Source organism: Lissotriton helveticus, chromosome 7 (assembly GCF_964261635.1).
Source record: "Lissotriton helveticus chromosome 7, aLisHel1.1, whole genome shotgun sequence".
Lineage (NCBI taxonomy): Eukaryota > Metazoa > Chordata > Amphibia > Caudata > Salamandridae > Lissotriton > Lissotriton helveticus.
This window is the reverse complement of record NC_136068.1, coordinates 136534217-136553669: the sequence shown is the minus strand read 5'-3', so window position 1 is coordinate 136553669 and position 19453 is coordinate 136534217. Positions and strand designations below refer to the sequence as shown.

At 46.5% G+C, this 19453-nt stretch overlaps 1 protein-coding gene across 4 annotated transcripts in view; it reads right to left on the bottom strand.

Annotated features, from left to right (window-relative positions):
- The window catches only part of LOC144768236 (bactericidal permeability-increasing protein-like), a 171172-nt gene that overhangs the window by 14720 nt on the left and 136999 nt on the right, over positions 1-19453 (bottom strand). For all 4 annotated transcript variants that reach the window (XM_078651740.1, XM_078651741.1, XM_078651742.1 and 1 more), the window contains exons 10-12: positions 6805-6864; positions 1036-1203; positions 177-244 (exon numbers count right to left, since the gene is read on the bottom strand). In XM_078651740.1, the coding sequence (XP_078507866.1) occupies positions 177-244; positions 1036-1203; positions 6805-6864 (296 nt within the window). The remainder of the gene's footprint in view (positions 1-176; positions 245-1035; positions 1204-6804; positions 6865-19453) is intronic.

The following is a 19453-nucleotide window of genomic DNA, read 5'->3' as shown; positions in this document are numbered from 1 at the left end:
TTAGGATGTTGACCTCTGTGGTACCCAGTCACCCTCCGGTTTATTAGCAGAATACTAACCTCTATTTGTACAGTACTACCTCAGGTCTCCATGGTACTTGATCAGTTTAGCTTTTTTCCTAGAACTCATTTATTACTCCCATTCTCACTTCCCAAAGATTCAGCAAAAATACTCACTTGTTCAGCGCTACGGACCCACCGATCTTCTGTTCGGAAACAACCACCTGTGCCTTCACGCTTGCGTCCTATGAAGAGAGCAGACATAATGTTATCAGATTCCAGAGTCTCACAGGCCCTGAGAGCACAGGATGATGCTTGCCTTCAAAGAAGAGAGAGAGCCTTGTGTGGCCTGTTGTAGAGTGCAGATCTCACCATACCGCTGCTCCCTGATCTTCACCCAGCCATGCTGTCAACTGATCCCGTCTGCCCATCCTTGCATGCTGTGAACTGCTGCCATATCGGCACCCAAAAGTATACATAAAGTGATGGATGGAATGCTTTAATTGATCTCAGCCACTGGTAAATATTCAGGCCACATCCCTATCCATTGTTATTTTGCACACCATGCCACTTCAGTTCGGACCCAGCTATATGGAAACAGTCTAGCCCGAACGGCCAGGCCAGGTCCTCTCTGAACCAGAACGCAAGCAATCCAGGACCTGTTCCGCCCTTTTTATAGCTCATCAGCCAGGTATAGCTTGGTTCTAGTGACACAGTAAGGACGGGACCCACATCTGGGCATACCCGGCCCACTTAGGGAGGCATACTACAAAATGGATTTGTACATCAGGCCACCAGAGTCTTGTTAACTGCTTCTTTCTTAATCGCTAAGATAAGGGGACCAAGGACAATGGCAGGGGTACCAAAGGGCAATGGTGGCCCTTAATTGATGCCTATGCATTTACATTAGCCATTGGTTATTCTGAATATCTAGCATGGATCCGACCATCTTTTACCCATGTTATATACCCCTGATCTAGGCCACCCCACTTCTTAGCTGCTTCCTATTACAGCACCTGCTGCACCCATTTCTCACCAGCTGTAGAAGAAAGACTGGAGCCAGGGTGGAGTTAGGGAGGATAACGAAGGCCAGGATGGATCCATAGGCTGTCACATCCAGGGATCCTGGGAGGCAGGTCAGCATGGGCTGCTTCAGAGCAGAGAGCTGCAGCATCATTGACATATTGGGGTACAGCTTGGGAAGCTGCGGAGAAACAAGGGAGAGAGATTGTTAGAGCGAGCTCCATGCCTATGATTCTGCTGGCAGTCGCCACACTTTTCACGTTCAACCAGACAGACCTGGCAGGCAGTGCTATGTCATAAAGATACATGAATGATGGCCATTCCAAGCAGTGACAGGGGAGGAGATACTGTGCATGCAAGTGATGGACTGTGGAATGAGGGACTGTACATCCTCTATATGGAAGCCACAACATCAAACTACCACTACATTGATCAGGTGCATATGTACTGTTCTCCAGAATTATAACAACATAACACACACTCAAAAAGTCTACTATATTTGCAAGAAATATATTTATTTTACCAAAATACTTGTATCCCACACAGTTTTATGTTATTTGAGAGGGAAGGGTTACAGAATTCTTTAAAACGGGGATTCAACTATCTTGTGCTCCATCATTGAGCAGAACCACAGCCGACACGTGTTGCGCAAATAAAGTCCCACTTCATTAATGCTGTAAAAATATTTATATACATGAATTTGAAAACAACAAGCAGGCATACATATTATCTTGATAATATGACCCGAGACAAAATATCAAACAATACAAAAAGAAAATTAACAGTTACACATAAAAACAAAATGACTGTTAGAATCTTGAAGATCAATACATCTCAACTCGAGAATATATGTTGCCAATCGATAAAGTATCTACAACCTGAAAAGGAAAAGAATGCAACCAGCCGGTGTGCTATTGCACGGAGTGGCTATAAGGTTATCGGGTATGGGGCACTGAGGAGTGGGTAGGAGGATCAGGAAGAGACTGTCAGTGTGAAGAGTGACTAGAAGGGATCAGGATTAAATGGGTAGTGCAAAAAGTGGCATTCAGTGATAAACTGGTTAGCATGGACACTGCAAGGGATGACAGTCTGCCACTGATCAGAAGCAGAGTCCAAGCAGTGACTATCAGTCATCAGTGGAGATGAACAGAGCATGATCAAAAGATGGAGTGTGGCAGTACAAGGATCCAAAGGTTGGGAGAGGTGCCCTGCTAGCCAAAAAGGGACAAGGTCAATACACAATAAAATCCCCTTTGTGTCACTCACTCTCTCTGCCAATCATTTACTCTGATTTGTATTATGTACTGTACATGGATACCAATATGCCTTTGAATCCAATCTCTCCACTATCTAAACACCGAACACAATCATATGTTAAGATGTCTCATTTATTTCAAATAAATACTTTCTACTATCAATATCATGACATTTCCTAATGGTTACACATTTGTGTCACAAATTGTCAACACACGAATGTGTAACAATTAGGAAATGTCATGATACTGTTTTTTTTTATATATTCGTGTTTTTATACTAAACAAATCTATTTTATTGAATATTGAAATGTATAGATGATGTGTGTATGTATGGACTTTAAGGTATTTTCAATGTGATATAATTACAGAATAAATATTTTGCACAAGAAAGAATGTATTTGAAATAAATGAGACATCTTTACATATAATTAGCTTCAGTGTTTAGATAGTGGAGTGATTGGAGTCAAAGGCATATTGGTATCCATATACACAATACAAATCAGAGTAAATGATTGGCAGAAAGAGTGAGTGACACAAAAGGGATCCCTTCTCGTCTTTATAGCAGTACAAGGAGTGACTATATGGCTCAGAAGGAGGGCAGTGCAAGGAAGAGTTGGAGAGTATAAAAAGTGATTGCCTGTCATTAAAAGATAAAGAAGCATAGCAGTGAAAGGTGTGAACCTTAGGCTCAGAAGGGGAACAGTGTAAAGAAGAGAGGGACAGTGCACAGAGACCACAAGTGGTTGGGTAAAAGGTAGTGCAAGGGGAGACCAAAAGCAGAAGAATGTGTTCAGTTCAAAGAGTTACTGAGACATGTGCATCAACCATGGATAAATAGTGTTAAGAGTGACCATCAGGAGGGAATGGGCAGTGAAAAAGAGTAGTCGTGAGTGATTAGTAGGAGGTGACAGTGAGTGAAATGAGTGACCATATGTCAGCTGGAAGAGAGAGGAAGTGTAAGGAATAGGTGTAATCTGAAAGACCTAAGGGTGCAAGGAAAGGCCCTTGTTAATCAGGAAGGACAAAGAGCCAAAAGATGGGGGTGCTGAGGGATCGCAAGCGAGGACAGTCGAAGGGGTGATCAGCAGTTTACAGAGAGACACAAAAAAGTGAAAGGGACCAGTGGCAGGAATGGGTTCAGAGTATGGATGGACGCAGTGCAAGATGAGCACAGTGGGAGACATCAGTATCATCGTAAGGATTTTGGGGGCTCTGGGCAAGACATAAGTTGGGTGCCCCTGTTCAGAGGAACACTGAAATTCATGACACATTTCTTGCTAATTCAAGCCTGTATAATCCTCAAAATATACAGAATTATAGGTTAAACTTTCTGAAACTAGATCACGTGAAAATAATTGAAATGTATCTTGTCAGGGACCACAATAATTCTTTGTGGTGCTTTGGAGAGAGAGAGAGACAAAGTAAGAAGTACAAACAGAGAGAGGGAGAGTGGTTTAGACAGTGTAATAGATGTAGTAGACAGAGGTCAAATAAACAGAATGTTTACCATCCCATGGGGGCCTTTGGAAGGTGGAGGCCCTGGGCAATTGCCCACTTTGCCCTGGTCTTAAAATGTCCCTGTATGACGTGGGTGTAAACACAGAAAGGAGATCTGAGTGATGCATGTGGCAACAGTGAAGGGTGCTTAGTGAGCGAGATGGTGCATGATGAGAAACGGGTGCAGTGCATAGGAGAAAATGCTATCATCTACAAGGAATCCACCACAACACAACATCCATAGAGAATGCCACCCCATTCATGAACACCTGCCCTTCAAGCTGCAAATCTTCAAAAACTTCACCCAGAACGAAACTCTTGTTTACCTCCCACGCGGATCATGATCCAATTTTACCAACCTGATCATCGACTTCGTCACTCCACTCACCATCGACTCCAGAGCCTACTTTCTCCTCTGTGACCTCAACCTGGAAGACTGAAACCTACCGCAGGACATACACTGTACCCTATATTCACCACAAGAGACAGCATCAAAAACAACCCAACCACACTGCTCACATGGAACGACCTTTACATCATCTACTTCCAATCAACACTTCTTAAGTCAACACCCCTACCAGGTTCAACGTTCTTTTATGCAGCTGAGGCAAAAATCACAGAAGCAGACTGGCCCTGCGCACTCAGTACAGATCAACCTAGCCCCACAGACAACCTTGAAAAGGACATCAACAACGGGCAAGAACAGGGTAGACTCCCTTGCCCACATCAAACCGAACATGCATAGTAGATAAAACAAGCAGGTCAGTTGGTACACAGAAGACCTCTGAGACACCAAACAACACTATAAACAGCTAGAAAGGAAATGGAGAGCCAGCCACAACACCTCCAACAGAACTACTTACAATGCTGCACTCAGATGCTATCACCAGCAAATAAAAGACACCAAGGAAAAATTACTATAGTGGACCTCATAGAAGCAAGCTCCAACTTATGCAAGGACATCCGCTCAATCATCAAGGATATCAACTCACTCAGCCACTGTCAACAACATCGCTGCCTCCCAACAATGCTGCACCAACTTATCCAACTTCTTCCACAGCAAAATTGCAAACATCTACAGCAATGTTGCACACCAACCCAAGCCCAGAAAACTCATACCTAAACTACCCATCACCAACTAAGATGTCCACTTGACCAATTGGAAAACCCTCACCAGACACGATACAGCAGCAGGTAAGTGGACCATCCACTCAGTGGCCCCAATGGTCCCTTGACCCCACCACATCTGCAAACTAGGAGCATTACCCATCAGCACCACCCTGACCCACATCATCACACCTCCATCATGTCCACCTCTTTCCTGGATGAATGGAAACTTGCAGAAAACAATGCCCTCCTCAAGAAGCCCACAGCCACCCCGCATCCACTGAGCAACTTTCCAACCCATCTACCTGCTCCCCTATCCAGCCACAGTGATTGAGAAGGTCATTAACAAGAAACTCACAACCCGCCTTAAACTTCACCATCTTCTAGACAACACTCGATGAGGATTCAGAAAGAATCACAGCCCCGAAACAGGAGTCATCACGGCCACCATTGACATTCAAATCATCCTAGACAGAGGAGAAACAGCAGCCCTCATCCTACTCGACCTCCCACAAGACAGAAATACTGGGTTTGGCAACAAGATCTCCCCATTGGACTCCACCTGATGGCAATCAGAGCTAGGACCAACACCCACAAACCACACAAAAAATCTAGGGATCATCCTAATTAACAAGATCAATATGATGGCGCATTGTGCTCCTCATGCTTCCACATCCTGTAATTGCTCCAATAGATCTTCAGATGGTTGCCTAAAACACCAGATGGACAGACATGCATGTACTCATCACCAGCAGGCTGGACTACGGCAACACACTCTATGCCGTATTCTCCAAACAACTCCTACACAGACTTCAGATCATCCAAAAAACTACTGCAAGCCTTATATTTGAACTTCACATGCTGCACTTACATCACACTGCACAACACCTCTGGAAGTTTCATTGGCTTCGCATTCACAAGTGCAGCCAATTCAAACTTCTCACGCAAACATACAAACCCATACACAACACAGGGCAAGAATACCTGAACAGCCACATATATTTTCACCAACCCGCCAGACACCTATGCTGTGCCTCACTCTCACTCGCACACACTCCCTGCTTCCACAAAAGCCAAACTGTTGGTTGTTCATTCTCCTACATCACATTCAAGACATGGACCGACCTCCCTCAACACATCTACACACCTGCCTAAATGCCTGGATACCCTCTCGATTGATTGTGCACTATATAATTCAACATATCATAACATAGCGTAACATACAGATGAGTGTCAATCTTGTCTCCAGACTGGCTGTAGCTTTGCACATCTGGAGAGCCTCTCACATTGACTCTTTATACCGTCGAAAATGAAAAGGGTCTAGTTTTTTTAGTGGTTGCTTGTGTGATAATTATGTGTCACTTTTGTCGGTGTGCTAACAATTTGCACTCCCCCGTCTGTCTTTGCGCCCCAGGATTGGCGGTATTTCTATGTATTCCTGGATGTCGTAGGGAATGCATAAGAGATAGAATACCCCAAACTATTCAAGCAGGGCATGAGTTACTCTTCTCAGTCCAGCCCTCGAATATTTGGGGAAAGTGTTTGCGAGCACTGCCATACTTTTGGCAAACAGGGAGATTAACGGTACATGCCAATCAGAACACCTGCGAAACTCCCTTGCATGCACACCGAAGACTCAGTAGCGTACCCATAACCCCACAGCCCACGCAGTCCAGCGAGCCCACTCCGACACTGTGCCTGGGAGCTCCTAACTGGGTCCGGAGCATTGGGGGCCCCCTCCATGTACTTTGTAGGGGAGTTCCCTCAAGTTTCATTACGTCACTGCAAAGACTGTGGGGCACAGGCTGATGGAGAGCCTAAATAAACAGAACCCAAGACACACAGATAGCATACCAGCCTGTGCCTTGTTACACATGTTCTTCGATGGCTGTTTTCAGTAGAGTTGTTACCAGTATACTCACCTCTGGAATAAAAGCACCAAAGCTCTCCGTATTCAGGTGAATCGGTGATTCCTTCGGGATCTAGAAGAAAAGACATAGATCACGGTCATCCCTGGTAAGCATTAGGCTGAAGGTGGCCTGGTAGGCCAAGTGGAGGGAGCGCAGATACTTTTTAGGTGACCCAAGTTCTGGCCAGATTTTGGCATGGTATTGTATGCATCAAAGAGGATGTAATGCAACATACACTCTGTGCCCTTTGGGACCAGGGCACTGACCTGGAAACCGAGGACTTCCTCACCTGAAACATCTGGTTCTGCCAGGCTTGGATGCCCCTTTCATTGGGTTGCCTCTGTGAAGTCAGTTTTCAGTCTCGCTTATGGTTCCTTCACTGTTATGCTCAAAGCAAGGGGGATGCACACTCAGCATGGCACTGCATGTGGTTTCCTATGACTAGGGCTACTGGAACTGGACCTCAACTTCCACCTGGGAACAACAAGGACAGCAACACCACCAACCTACTGGCCAACCTCGCCAACCTCGGACTCAAGCAACTGGTGAACACCCCCACCCACTACGCCGGTCACACGCTTGACCCCATCTTCTCCTCCAGCGAGCACATCTCCTTCAGCCACTCCACCGGACTCCACTGGACTGACCACAGCTGCATCCCCTTCAGCTTCAGAAGAACAACGACCCACCACCACCCGCAACAGATTCCTCGCAGAACCTGGAGTAAGATCACCACCGAGCAACTCACCACCTCCCTCCGCCAGAACCCTCCCGCCAGCACAACGGACCCCAACGAAGCAGCCAGCAACCTCACACAGTGGCTCACCAACTGCGCAAATGACCTCGCACCACTGAAGAACCCTCTCAGCAGACCCGGCAGCAGGAAAGCCTCCTGGTTCACCGACGAACTCAAGAACTCCATGAAGAACTGCCGCACCCTCAAGAAAGCCTGGCGCCACGACCAGACCACAGACAACATGACTGCCCTCAAGCATGCCACCCGCAAACACCACCAACTGATCCGCACCACCAAGAAGACAGCATTCACAGAACGACTGGACAACAACGCCCACAACAGCAAGGAACTCTTCAGCATCATCAAAGAGTTCTCCAACCCCAGCGCCGTAAACAACGACATCACCCCCTCGCAAGACCTCTGAGACTCACTCGCCTCATTCTTCCACCGCAAGATCGCCGATATACACAACAGCTTCGGCGCACCTACAACGTAACCCAACCACCGAACCAATGCCCCCCACCACCACCCTCTGCGCCTGGACCCCGGTCAGCACCGAAGACATCTCCAGCACGATGAACACCATCCACTCCGGATCACCAACCGACCCCTGCCACCACCACGTCTTCAACAAGGCCGACTCCATCATCGCAACCCAACTCCGGGACGTCATCAACACCTCCTTCTACACTTCCCGGAGACCTGGAAGCACGCCGAGCTCAGCGCCCTCCTGAAGAAACCAACCGACCTCAAGAACTACCGCCCCATCTCGCTCCTCCCTTTTCCTGCCAAAGTCATCGAGAAGACCGTCAACAGACAGCTCGCCGCCTTCCTCGAGACGAACGGAGCCCTCGACCTCTCGCAGTCCGGTTTCCGAGCCAACCACAGCACCGAGACCGCCTTCATCGCAGCCACTGACGACATTAGATCCCTGCTCTACAACGGGGAAACAGCGGCCCTCATCCTTCTGGACCTCTCTGCAGCGTTCGACACCGTCTGCCACCGCACCCTAGTGCAGCGCCTCAACAACATCGGAGTCCAAGAGAAGGCACTGGAGTGGATCATCTCATTCGTCGCCGGCAGAACCCAGAGAGTCCGCCTCCGCCCGTTCAGATCCGAGGCCATCAAAGTCATCTGCGGCGTACCACTAGGATCATCACTCAGCCCAACCCTCTTCAACGTCTACATGAGCCCTCTCGCAGCACTCGCACGCAAACACAACCTCAACATCATCTCCTACGCCAACGACACCCAGCTGATGCTCTCCCTCACCAACGACCCCGCCACCGCCAGAACCTGCCTGCACGAAGGGATGAAAGACGTCGCAGAGTGGATGAAGAACAGCCGCCTGAAACTGAACTCAGACAAGACGGAAGTCCTCATCCTGGGATCATCGCCCTCTGCCTGGGATGACTCCTGGTGGCCCCCTGCCCTGGGCACCACTCCCAAACCAACGGACCATGCACGCAACCTGGGCTTAATCCTGGACTCCTCCCTCTCGATGACCAGACAAGTCAACGCCGTCTCATCATCATGCTTCAACACCCTGCGCATGCTCCGCAAGATCTTCCGATGGATCCCCACTGAAACCAGGAAGACGGTCACACGCACTCGTCACCAGCTGGCTGGACTACGGAAACACCCTCTACGCCGGAACCACAGCCAAACTTCAGAAAAGACTCCAGCGCATCCAGAATCCCTCCGCACGACTCGTCCTGGACATCCCCCGACACAGCCACATCTCTGGCCACCTGAGAGACCTGCACTGGCTCCCCGTCAGCAAGAGGATCACGTTCAGGCTCCTCAACCACGCACACAAGGCCCTCCACGACCTGGGCCCCAAGTACCTCAACAGCCGCCTGACCTTCTACGCGCCCACCCGCCAGCTACGATCGACCAGCCACGCCCTCGCCACCGTACCACGCATCCGCAAGGCCACCGCCGGGGGAAGATCCTTCTCCTACCTGGCGGCCAAGACATGGAACTCCCTCCCCATCCACCTTCGACTGACCCAGGATCACCTCTCCTTCAGGAAGCTCCTCAAGACCTGGCTCTTCGAGCAGTAGCGGACCCCTCCCCCCAGCGCCTTGAGAGCCTACCGGGTGAGTAGCGCGCTATACAAATTACCATGATTGATTGATTGATTGATTGAAGTATGCAGCATGGGAGAACCTATATGTGCGGTCAGGTTTATTAAATTATGTGGCAAAAAAGCCACATTATGAGGCATATTGTGGCACATTGTGAGGTAGTATTACTTTAATTGGTAATTTTTACACATGTTAACACTATCTTGGCTAAAATTTCACCTAATTAGAATCGGTCTGACACTAAAATACCGCAATAAGCAAAAGAAAGATCTGCAATGGATGAAAGGGCCCATATGGTAATGGCGCTCACTCTTGATGGCAAAATCTTTGCTGAATGACAATTGTTATAGAGGTCAAGGGAGGGGAAGCCACCCAATCCTTCAAGTATGTCCCCTGGAGATCTGCCTTACAAACAACTCCAAGCCCAAGCACGCATTTATCGCGTTAACTTATTTCTAATTGCATCATAAACATTCATGACACTATTCAAATTCTTGGTATTTTATTGTCTTCTTCGATGTTCCAGCCAACACGAGTTTCATCGTCCGGAAGTAAACCCACAACTTCCTCAGGGCTGCCTTGATATGATAATCCACAGTAAACCTCTGCGCCGGTTAAACTTCCGTCCCAGCCAGTAGGTGGTATAGGACTGCTATATCAATAATTAGCAATTGTATGCCACTGAAATTGTATGTAACCCAACCTAAGAACAAGATCATAATTATGCAATCTGACTATTGTTTAATAAAAAGAAGTTAAAAAAATAATAATTAGCAATGTAATGCAGAGAAAGGTATCCAAAACCTTTTTCTCCATCTGACAGGCACACCGATCCACGTAGCGTCGTCAGGTAGTGTAGTGTCGGGGCATCCAGTATTGCCCGGTGAACAACATGCACGGGCACCTATCCGCGTCCCAGGACGGCTCCAAATGCTATTTCACCATTAGTGTATGATATACACTTGTAGTTTGTGTTGCAGTTTCAAAAACCCTGCCTAGTTGCAGCACTTATACTAAAACATAGACTGCCCTCTGAATCTACACTGCTATCTCACCTATCATAGGTCCAAACCCTACTGTTCCCCCTCGAATCATGATGCAGGTTCCAGAATATAGGCCTCACCTCCCGCCTCCTGACAAAAGACCTTAAAAAAATCAGATTGGTGTGCACTCTGCATATCAAGTCCACAATATCGGTGGGACAAAATATCGAAAGAAAATACTGACAGCTAAATCTAGATTTTTACCTAACTCCCCATATATGTACCTACGTAGCACATATGACTTCAAGGTACACAGGTGTGGACTTAGGAATAGTACATCTGTATTTCCCTATATGCACTTACCTTTCAATATGCTGTCCCTCTACATTCTGTCCTCGATACTCTTATGCTAGGAAATTGTTAGCGTCGACATTCAGTAGTACAAGTGGCAGATTGCCTCTACTGCGCTTTCAACTCTACATAAACTCAGTATAAGATGGCAGGCAAAAACAATTGGAAAACTAGTCCCTTTTTATTGAGAGGATGGGGAGGGGGAGTGCTAAGAATTCTCTTAGTGGTGAGACTGCCACATAATTCCATAGATCTGTTAGGGAAAATATAGACTGTTAACTCAAGCAGACATACCAGCCTTTGAAGAAGGGCCCCCTGCTGCTGCCATGGAGGTGTATCAACACAGAGCAAGGGGACCCTTATAGTCGAAGGGGACCAAGGCTAGTAGTAAGTTATCAGATACAGTGGTCCTTTTTAAAAATCTCGATCCAGGATTCCTGGAACCCCTTGGATCCTGACATCTTCTATCCCCTTCATTTGGAGAGCGTGTTGCAGGCCCCCGCCTCGCTTAATCTCGTCTCTCCCTTGCCGGACTTGAGTTGGTAAGTACCGCTTATCACCTCCGGGGTCATTCAGCCAACTAAGCCTTATACTCCTTAACTCCCACCTCTCCTATTTTCAGCAATGCTGCATTACCCCGGGCATTACCCCGGGTCCACCACGATTCCTGTGGTGATGCCTCCTTGAATTCTCGTTACCACATTACCCGACCTCAGTTGCAATCCCACCTCATCTACTTCACCCCGTTCTCACCACGATCCCCATGGTGTCGACACCATGCTCTCCTGCCAATTTTGCCTGGCACACTCGTACCCCTGCTATGTTCGCACAAACCACCCTCGACTGGCCCGTGCTCTTCACCTCGTGACTCATCGAGCTTGCCCTCGTGTCCATAATTGTAGACACTGTTTCCTCTGTCGAGGTTGGGACACCATTCCCGACAGTCATTCTCTCTATTCTCAGCAACTTCTCAGACATTCCTCGATTGTCTAGTCCTGATGATGATCCCATAACCTTTGTTGGGGATAGAAACGTCGTCGACAACCACATCTTGACTCCTACCTGTAATGTTGATTTATGCGGAGCACAAGATGTCTTTCTTATTGTGACTGTTGCTATTGCTTATTCTTACCACCAAGTCACTTTTAAGTTTTATGCCTAAGGTAAGGAAATCTGTTGATTTCCAGATACCTCGTCACGTCCAGCTCACTTCATGTTTTTTTTAAATTATTTATGCTTTATTCTTTAACATTTTTGCATTGAACACATTTAGACCCAATCCTGATTTCAGCTTTGTGGTTAAATGTTTGTACTCATTTTTTAAAAGGACCACTGTCTCTGATAACTTGCTGCCATGGAGGTAATCACCCAGCCTCCTTAGAAGATGTCACCCCATCAAATATATATGCCAGCATTGCAGGGTGAGCGATGCTTCACAATGTCTTAGCATGCTGACCACATTTCTCCCGCACTCAGAGATCTAAAATGGCTCCCAGTGGAAATGCGGGCCAGCTAAAACAGCCTGCCTGACTCACAAAGCCTTGCACACAGGGAAACCAGAATACCTTGCCTCGAAACTCAAGAAAGCCGGTCAAGCAAGAACACTCAGAAGCTCAAACTCCCTCCTGCTCATCCCCCTAAGAACTCGGAAACAGAAAACGGCAAACCGCTCCTTTGCTGGGAATGCTCCAAAAATCTGGGACACCATCCCGGTCGACATCAGAACTATTTCCTCCTTTCTAAAGATTAAACGCCAACTAAAAGACCTCTACCTCAAACGTGCCTTCCCGAATCCAATTACGTAACCCTCTAATCTGAACTTTTGTTGCCTCCAGATCGCACGTACCTGTAACCGACCTCTCCCTCCCCCTCCCTCCCCATTTCCTGGGGTCGGCCTTGCTACGTATATGACTTTGTCCCCACTGCCTCGTGCCAGTTGAATCTCTTATTGGTATGCGTATTCTATCTGTGATCCTGCTGTACGCTCACTCTGTGCCCTTTCGATTCGTTATATGACTTTTACATGTTGGACTTGTTGTTCGCTTAGCCTTCTATGTATTGTATTCGCTATTTTGACCTACACATATCTGGCTGTGAAGCGCTCCAATGCCCTCGGGTCTGGCCAGCACTATAGAAAACTCCAAAAATAAAATAAATAAAATAAAAATAAATACGTGTTGTGTTCAAGACTCCATTACCGGCCAAGGGAGATCCAGGAGGTTGAGCTAAAGAATCCGATATCAGCATAGGTAGAGTCACCTTGAGACATATAAGAGGTGCTGTCTGATGGGCTACTGCAACGAACAACAAAATGATGGAAGGAATGCTTGAATTAATCTCAGCAACTAGTCACTAATTCAAGTATCCCTTCCATGTTTTTATATTTGTTGCAGTGGATGACCAAAGAGAGAAGGATATGCTCAGGTGCAGGTCCCATGCTTACTGTGCCGCAGGACTGAAGCTGCACCTCACAAATGAAGTCCAACTAGACTGAAACCAGACTGAGGCTGCTTGTGGATCTGGCCAGGCAGTTTGGGGTGGACTTTTCATACTGGAGCAGGGTGAAGACTGATTTACATATGGCTGTCTAGAGTGATGTAGTGGGAGAAAAGAGATGGTGTGGAATGGAGTTTGAGTGACTGCCAGGGGCTGAGATTAATTGAAGCATTCCTCACATCACCTGAGAGAAGCACATAGGCATGGTCATTTCAGTGTCAGACATCATGTCAGCCTCTCATTGTTAGGACATCACTGGCTGGCACCAGCTAGTAAGCTGCTGCAAGATATCAACAAGTGTGCTGGCAAATCATCTCAGGCCTGTGGTACAGGCACAATGAAGACTGTGGCAGCAGTCGATGGACTGCCAAGAGGATGATGCACTTACTTGTCCATTTATTCATTCACTCATCGCCGAATCATCCATACACTCACTCTTCTACTCACACGTTCATCTTTCCGTGTGCTCTCACTCACTCACCCATTCATCCGTCCATTCAGCTGCTCATTAAACTATTATTTTGTCTATTCGCACACTCACTTATTCCAACCCTGCCCCTTGCCATGCATTTTGTGTTAGAAGAACGCATTTTCGGCAATGCCCCCGCACTACCTGAGATTGTCACACAAAAGTGTTCCTCTCAGCAGAGCTTGCAAAGCTGATCAGTATACGTTGTGTGTTGAACAGTGTCCCGAAGTGCCTTGGCACCAGCGTCGGATTGGTGATGCGGGCACTCGGGCAATGCCCAAGGGGGACGGTGTCGAAGTTCCGACTGTGGGCTGCTTTTTGAGCAGTCTGCGGGCCGATCTGGGCAGGTGTCTCTGTTGTTCACATACAGCCAGGAGCCCAGTGGGTGTCTGAGTGGCCTTTCTGGAGGCTGATGGGCACTCATTACCTCCCGTTTAGCAACAAGCAGAGGTGCCCGTCCCTTTCTCTCGCTGAGCCGACCCATTAATATGTGCATACTAAGCGGGGCAGGGGGCCTGAGCAGAAGTGGCCTCCACTATTTTCAGATGTGTTTCACCAGTGTAAACTAATCCGTGCATTTTTTTACTCCCCCCCGCCCTTTTTTTAAATAAAATTTCGCCGAAGCAGTGTTTGAGGAAAGGGAATATGCAAATGTGAGCCACTTTTTGTTTGCGTGCCCGGGCTAATTTTTAATTCCAATCCAACCCTGCATGGCACAGCCTAAACCAGCACCCTGTCCTCTCTCTAACTCTGTTTATAGCAAGCACAAGGCTGACAAGACCCTTCTGTGGCAGTGTCACCGCCTAGCTGATCTTTTTAGGGAATTTATTTTTATATTTAAATAGGTGATAACGGTTAGCTTCTTGCAGAGTAGATTTTGCTAATCATAATTTCTGCCACTAGATGGCACTCAAAGTGTATTTTTCACTAAATGGGTGCTCTCCAAATTTCATGCCAATCCCACAACAAATATTGTAAATTGAGCAGTGTTTTTTATATATATATATATATATATATATATATATATATATATATATATATATATATATATATATAAAATAAAAATAAATTGATGAAGCAAAACTTCGCATATTTTGCGACTTGCTGAAATCATGAACCTCATTTATGTGTAACAAGGTAAAAAATGTACGTTTTACTAACGATATTTTAAGTTTGAAAACAAAGTCAATGAAGCTTGCACATGTGTATTTTAACAATACTAAACGGAGTCTGTAAAATGGCCGTCGCTTGTATTTAGTTACTGCGCATGCGTCAGTCACACTCACGTGTCCTGACGCGTCTGCAGAGTTGGAGGGAAAATTTTGCGCATGCGTAATACATAGCTTGGCCCAATGTGGTACTGCTCGTGCCACTGCTATTGTCATCGTTTCTATGTAGCTAACATGTAGATTGCATAAGTATATTTCTTGATGATAAGTTAGAAGTACAAACTCTGTGATGTGTTTCCATGATGACATTATTATGTATTAATTTGTTTTCGCTTACTTTTCATGTACCGCGGGAAATGGGGGTCTGAGAGAGAGGAGAGCCATATTGGAGGTCCCTTCTGCGCCTGCGCAACTTTCTGCGGCACAGTGGACCTTGACTGATGGAACACAGCCAGTTGGCAGTGATGGGCAAGATGTTCCTGAGAAAGTCACCTCTGCCCCGCGAGAACAGCGAATGTGGCTCCTTATATGTTACATTGTAATGTTGCGCTACTGTTTGCCGTGTAGTCTCTCATGGGAACCCCTATCTCGCTAGGCGGTACCAAAATATGTTAATGCGGCATACAAATACTCTATTATGATTGGTGTGTTACCCAAATCCTACCTTAGGACCAATCCAAATTGAGGGATTCTGACACTTTGCAACAATTTGGGGGTGGTACACTGCCCCAAACAGTATATCTACCCTGGGTTCACCTAGGGAATTGTCCGACTTGTCTGGTTTAGCTGACCTGTCACTGACCCAACGCACTCAATAGGTGACTGAAGATACAGAGAGCTGCGGAGCACTCTGTCCGAATTTGACCATAGACTAAGGTTTTACTGAACCTTAAGGTGCTGGCGAAGCACTTTGCTGGGAGTTCGCTGACCCAATCGGGGTCTTGATCGATAGCTGCAGAGAGGGTGGAGCGCAGGCGTTGCTTCCAAACTGCGGGCGCGGTCCTGTCCTGAGCGGTCCTGTCCTGAGGGTTTGCTGTCCTGTCCTGAGGGTCCTGTCCTGATTCCTATTCCGAGGGTATCCTGTCCTGTCTTGGGTGTCCATTCTACATCTGCTGTCCTTTGAGGGGTATCCTTCCTTGAGGGTTTCCTGTCCTTAACTGACCCGTGGCCAGGGTTTGGTTTCCTCACCAATCTAGGTAAATACTGCTCTAAGTTCTTTAAACTTGCACCTTTCTATATTTCTACCTTTTGCTTCAATAAAGTGAAACCTTTGCATATGTTATTTTCCATGCTTTCTGCAAACCATTGAAAGTCATTTACAATTATCTCGTAAACGTGTTCCCATGTCATCTCACCTGTTAGAAATTATATTTTGCATTGCAGTTTGTCATTTTCTGATATGGTCTAGAACCTCCTTACCTAGACTGTTTAAAGGTCCATTCACTTTAAGCTTAGCGTGTTACTCTTTATAGGCCCTCCTATAAGTTACCCATGCATAGTCTGTCCATGTTTAAACATTTCTGAGATTGTGTAGTATTTTTCCATTTGCATTTCACAGCAGTATTTCGATGATTACCTTGTCTTTATTTCTCTATAGTTATATCATTTACATTATACTAGTTATTGAATGCCTTATTCTCGTGTATTTGATGAATGAAAATAATGAACTTTAGATAAACATTTTAAAACTTCCAGTTGTCCGTGGTCATTTAAACAGTATTTTGAATGTTATTGGTTGGGTTTGTATTTTGTTGCCTTTCCTTTTACAGCTCGCTCCCTGATTCATTGTGGTCATTAGGTACCCGTGTCGGTGGATGGTAAGTCGGGTGCACTGAGAAACAATAGTAGGGAACACACACAAATTGGTAGAGCTTGTGAAGTCACCTGATCAATGTATATGGTGATTTGAAAGTATATGGGCCCTGAAGACGGAAACGGCGAAATTATTGGTCGGGTGGCCTCGCGCGCTCTATCAGTTTTTCTGGTAAGCAGAGGATGGTTAGGGACTAGTTGAAAGTAAGGTAGGGACTAGTTAGTCTAGTCAAGTCGGTAGCTGCTAGTACATTAATGCTGCTAAAAGAGCGGCTGTTCAGAGAGAGCTGATCATTCTCTTGTGAATACGCTGCTGAAATTCATGAATTGCTGTATTATTATTATTCTTGTTCTTATATTGTTATATGTATTAATCCATGCGTTTGTCAACCGTTTAGTTTTGTGTTGTCCGAACTCCCCGGGGAATTGAAAGGGCAAGTGGTGAATAGAATCCATTGTCCTGAGGTCACAGGCTTGAGGAAAGTTAGGTGCAGGTTAGGATAACCGGGAAGCACTAACTAGGGTTTTTCTGAATACATGTGTGAATAAATGTTAGTAACGAGGTTCATTGGCAAAATTCCCATAGTGGCGTAACCTAGTAAGGGTCACATCGGAGGAGTAGCAGGTTCCTCGGAGCTTGGGTGACAGCAAAGGGGTCCGCTGAGAAACCTTAGACTCAGATATATCCCGGAAAGAAGTGGATGAGTTTAGGGGAATAACAGGTTCACCAATGCTAGAGTGAAGGGTAGGCGGAAGAGATCTGCCCGCAGCGCGTGAAAAGTAAATGGAAGTAGTTTACTTGCAGTAAAACAAAGCGTTCCTGTCTAGACACTTGAGCACTGTGGCGAATGTGTATTTGTTGTAAAATAACCAAGCACTGAGCACTTTAAAAGAAAGAAAGTTTCCGTTACCTTGTGAAGGGAGGGAGTCAGTCGCGAAGCGTTTCTGACGTCACTCTGTGCCGCGCTGGGATTGGTAGAAGCAGCGGGCGGGTAGCGGAGCTGGAATTGTAAAGGAGGGGTGAGCGCCGGAGCGTGGGAACTGTCTCACGAAGGGGCCGCGCACCCATTGGCGGAGATTATTTAGAGTCGCGCACCCATTGGTCGCACGGATTTCTGAAGCGCGTTCTGATTGGAGGTAGTTTGTAAACAGAGTTAAGCGTAGAAGTCGTATGTGGCACTCGCAGACTACAGGAACTAGACCTGATCCAAGGCACCTAGGGTTTGAAAGGGATCAGTGGAAGACTAATAGATACGATATTATGTACGGAACAAAGAGAAAATTGTCCTTTGTAAGTAAGGTGAAAAATTATTTCAAAACGGACAAACCGATTAAATCTAGAGAAGGTGTTCTTGTCCCACCACCGAATACTCCCGCCTCATTCATGATGTTTGACCGAGGGTACAATACCTGTGTGTGGTTGGAGAATTGGGTGAAGTACACAAAAGATGACGGAGTATTGGCTTTTCCGTTAGACGGCACTTTCAATGGCAGGATCTTATTTAATTTAAGAACCCGAATGAATGAACTGCATCCCAGACCAAGACTAACGCAGTATGAAGCTTTAGAGGAATGGGAAATTGAGGCTTTTGAAAGAGAAAGACCCCGAATGGACAAGGGTTTGACCAAGTGGTACCCCAGGCTAAAACAGGAGTCTAGGGATAAAAGGATGAAGCAGTGGAGGCAGAGCATGATTGTCGAGGGTCTGTTTCCCATGATGCCGGCATGTCATAACCCTGCAGCGGGTGAGAAAAATACCGAAAAGTGTAAGCATTGGGGGGCCCCTGGGGAGTCAGATGATGAATTGATAGATGACATCTGTACCAGAAGTCCGCCACCTTATAATGAGGGGGCTCGACCTTCCAGTGTAGGAGATGCTCCCCGTCGCCACTTCCTAAAGGAAGAGGACAGATCCCTAGGACTGGGAGGGGGTGGTCAGGTATTGCCCTATTTTGAGAAACCCGAACCGGCGGAAACAAGGGATATATATCCCAAAGTGCCCGCAAACCAAGAAGAAAAATATTCACGTGCGAAAGTTTTCTTTCCCAGACCCCTGTATGAAAACGAAGAGAAACCATCGAGTTCAGGACTGCCTTTTGTTCAGCCTCCATATGAGGAAGAGCGCAGGTCCTTTAACACCGGAACATTGTTCCCAAAACCAAATTATGGTGGGGGACCAAGTGAAATGCATCCTACTGCCCCGAGTTTTACTCCCCCATTGACCCCACAGATATTGCATGACACGACTTTAAGAAGGATACTAGTGGAAAAGGAGCAAGAGGCTCTAGCTAGACAAAGGACAGAAATAATTCTGAAAATCTCCCAGTTAAATACTAGCCCTGAGGCGTTGACTATTCCAGTTACTATTGGACCAGTGGTTCCGTTATACGGAAATAGTCAGGGAAATCCGATTACTCCAGTTATGACCCCAGTCATGGCACCCCCGAGACAGGAACCGATAATCATAGATGATCAGTCCAGTGAGTGTGAGTCTGAAGTTGCGTTCTTAGACTTGCCAAACAAACAGACCGGAAAGGGAATGCAGCAGAGGCATA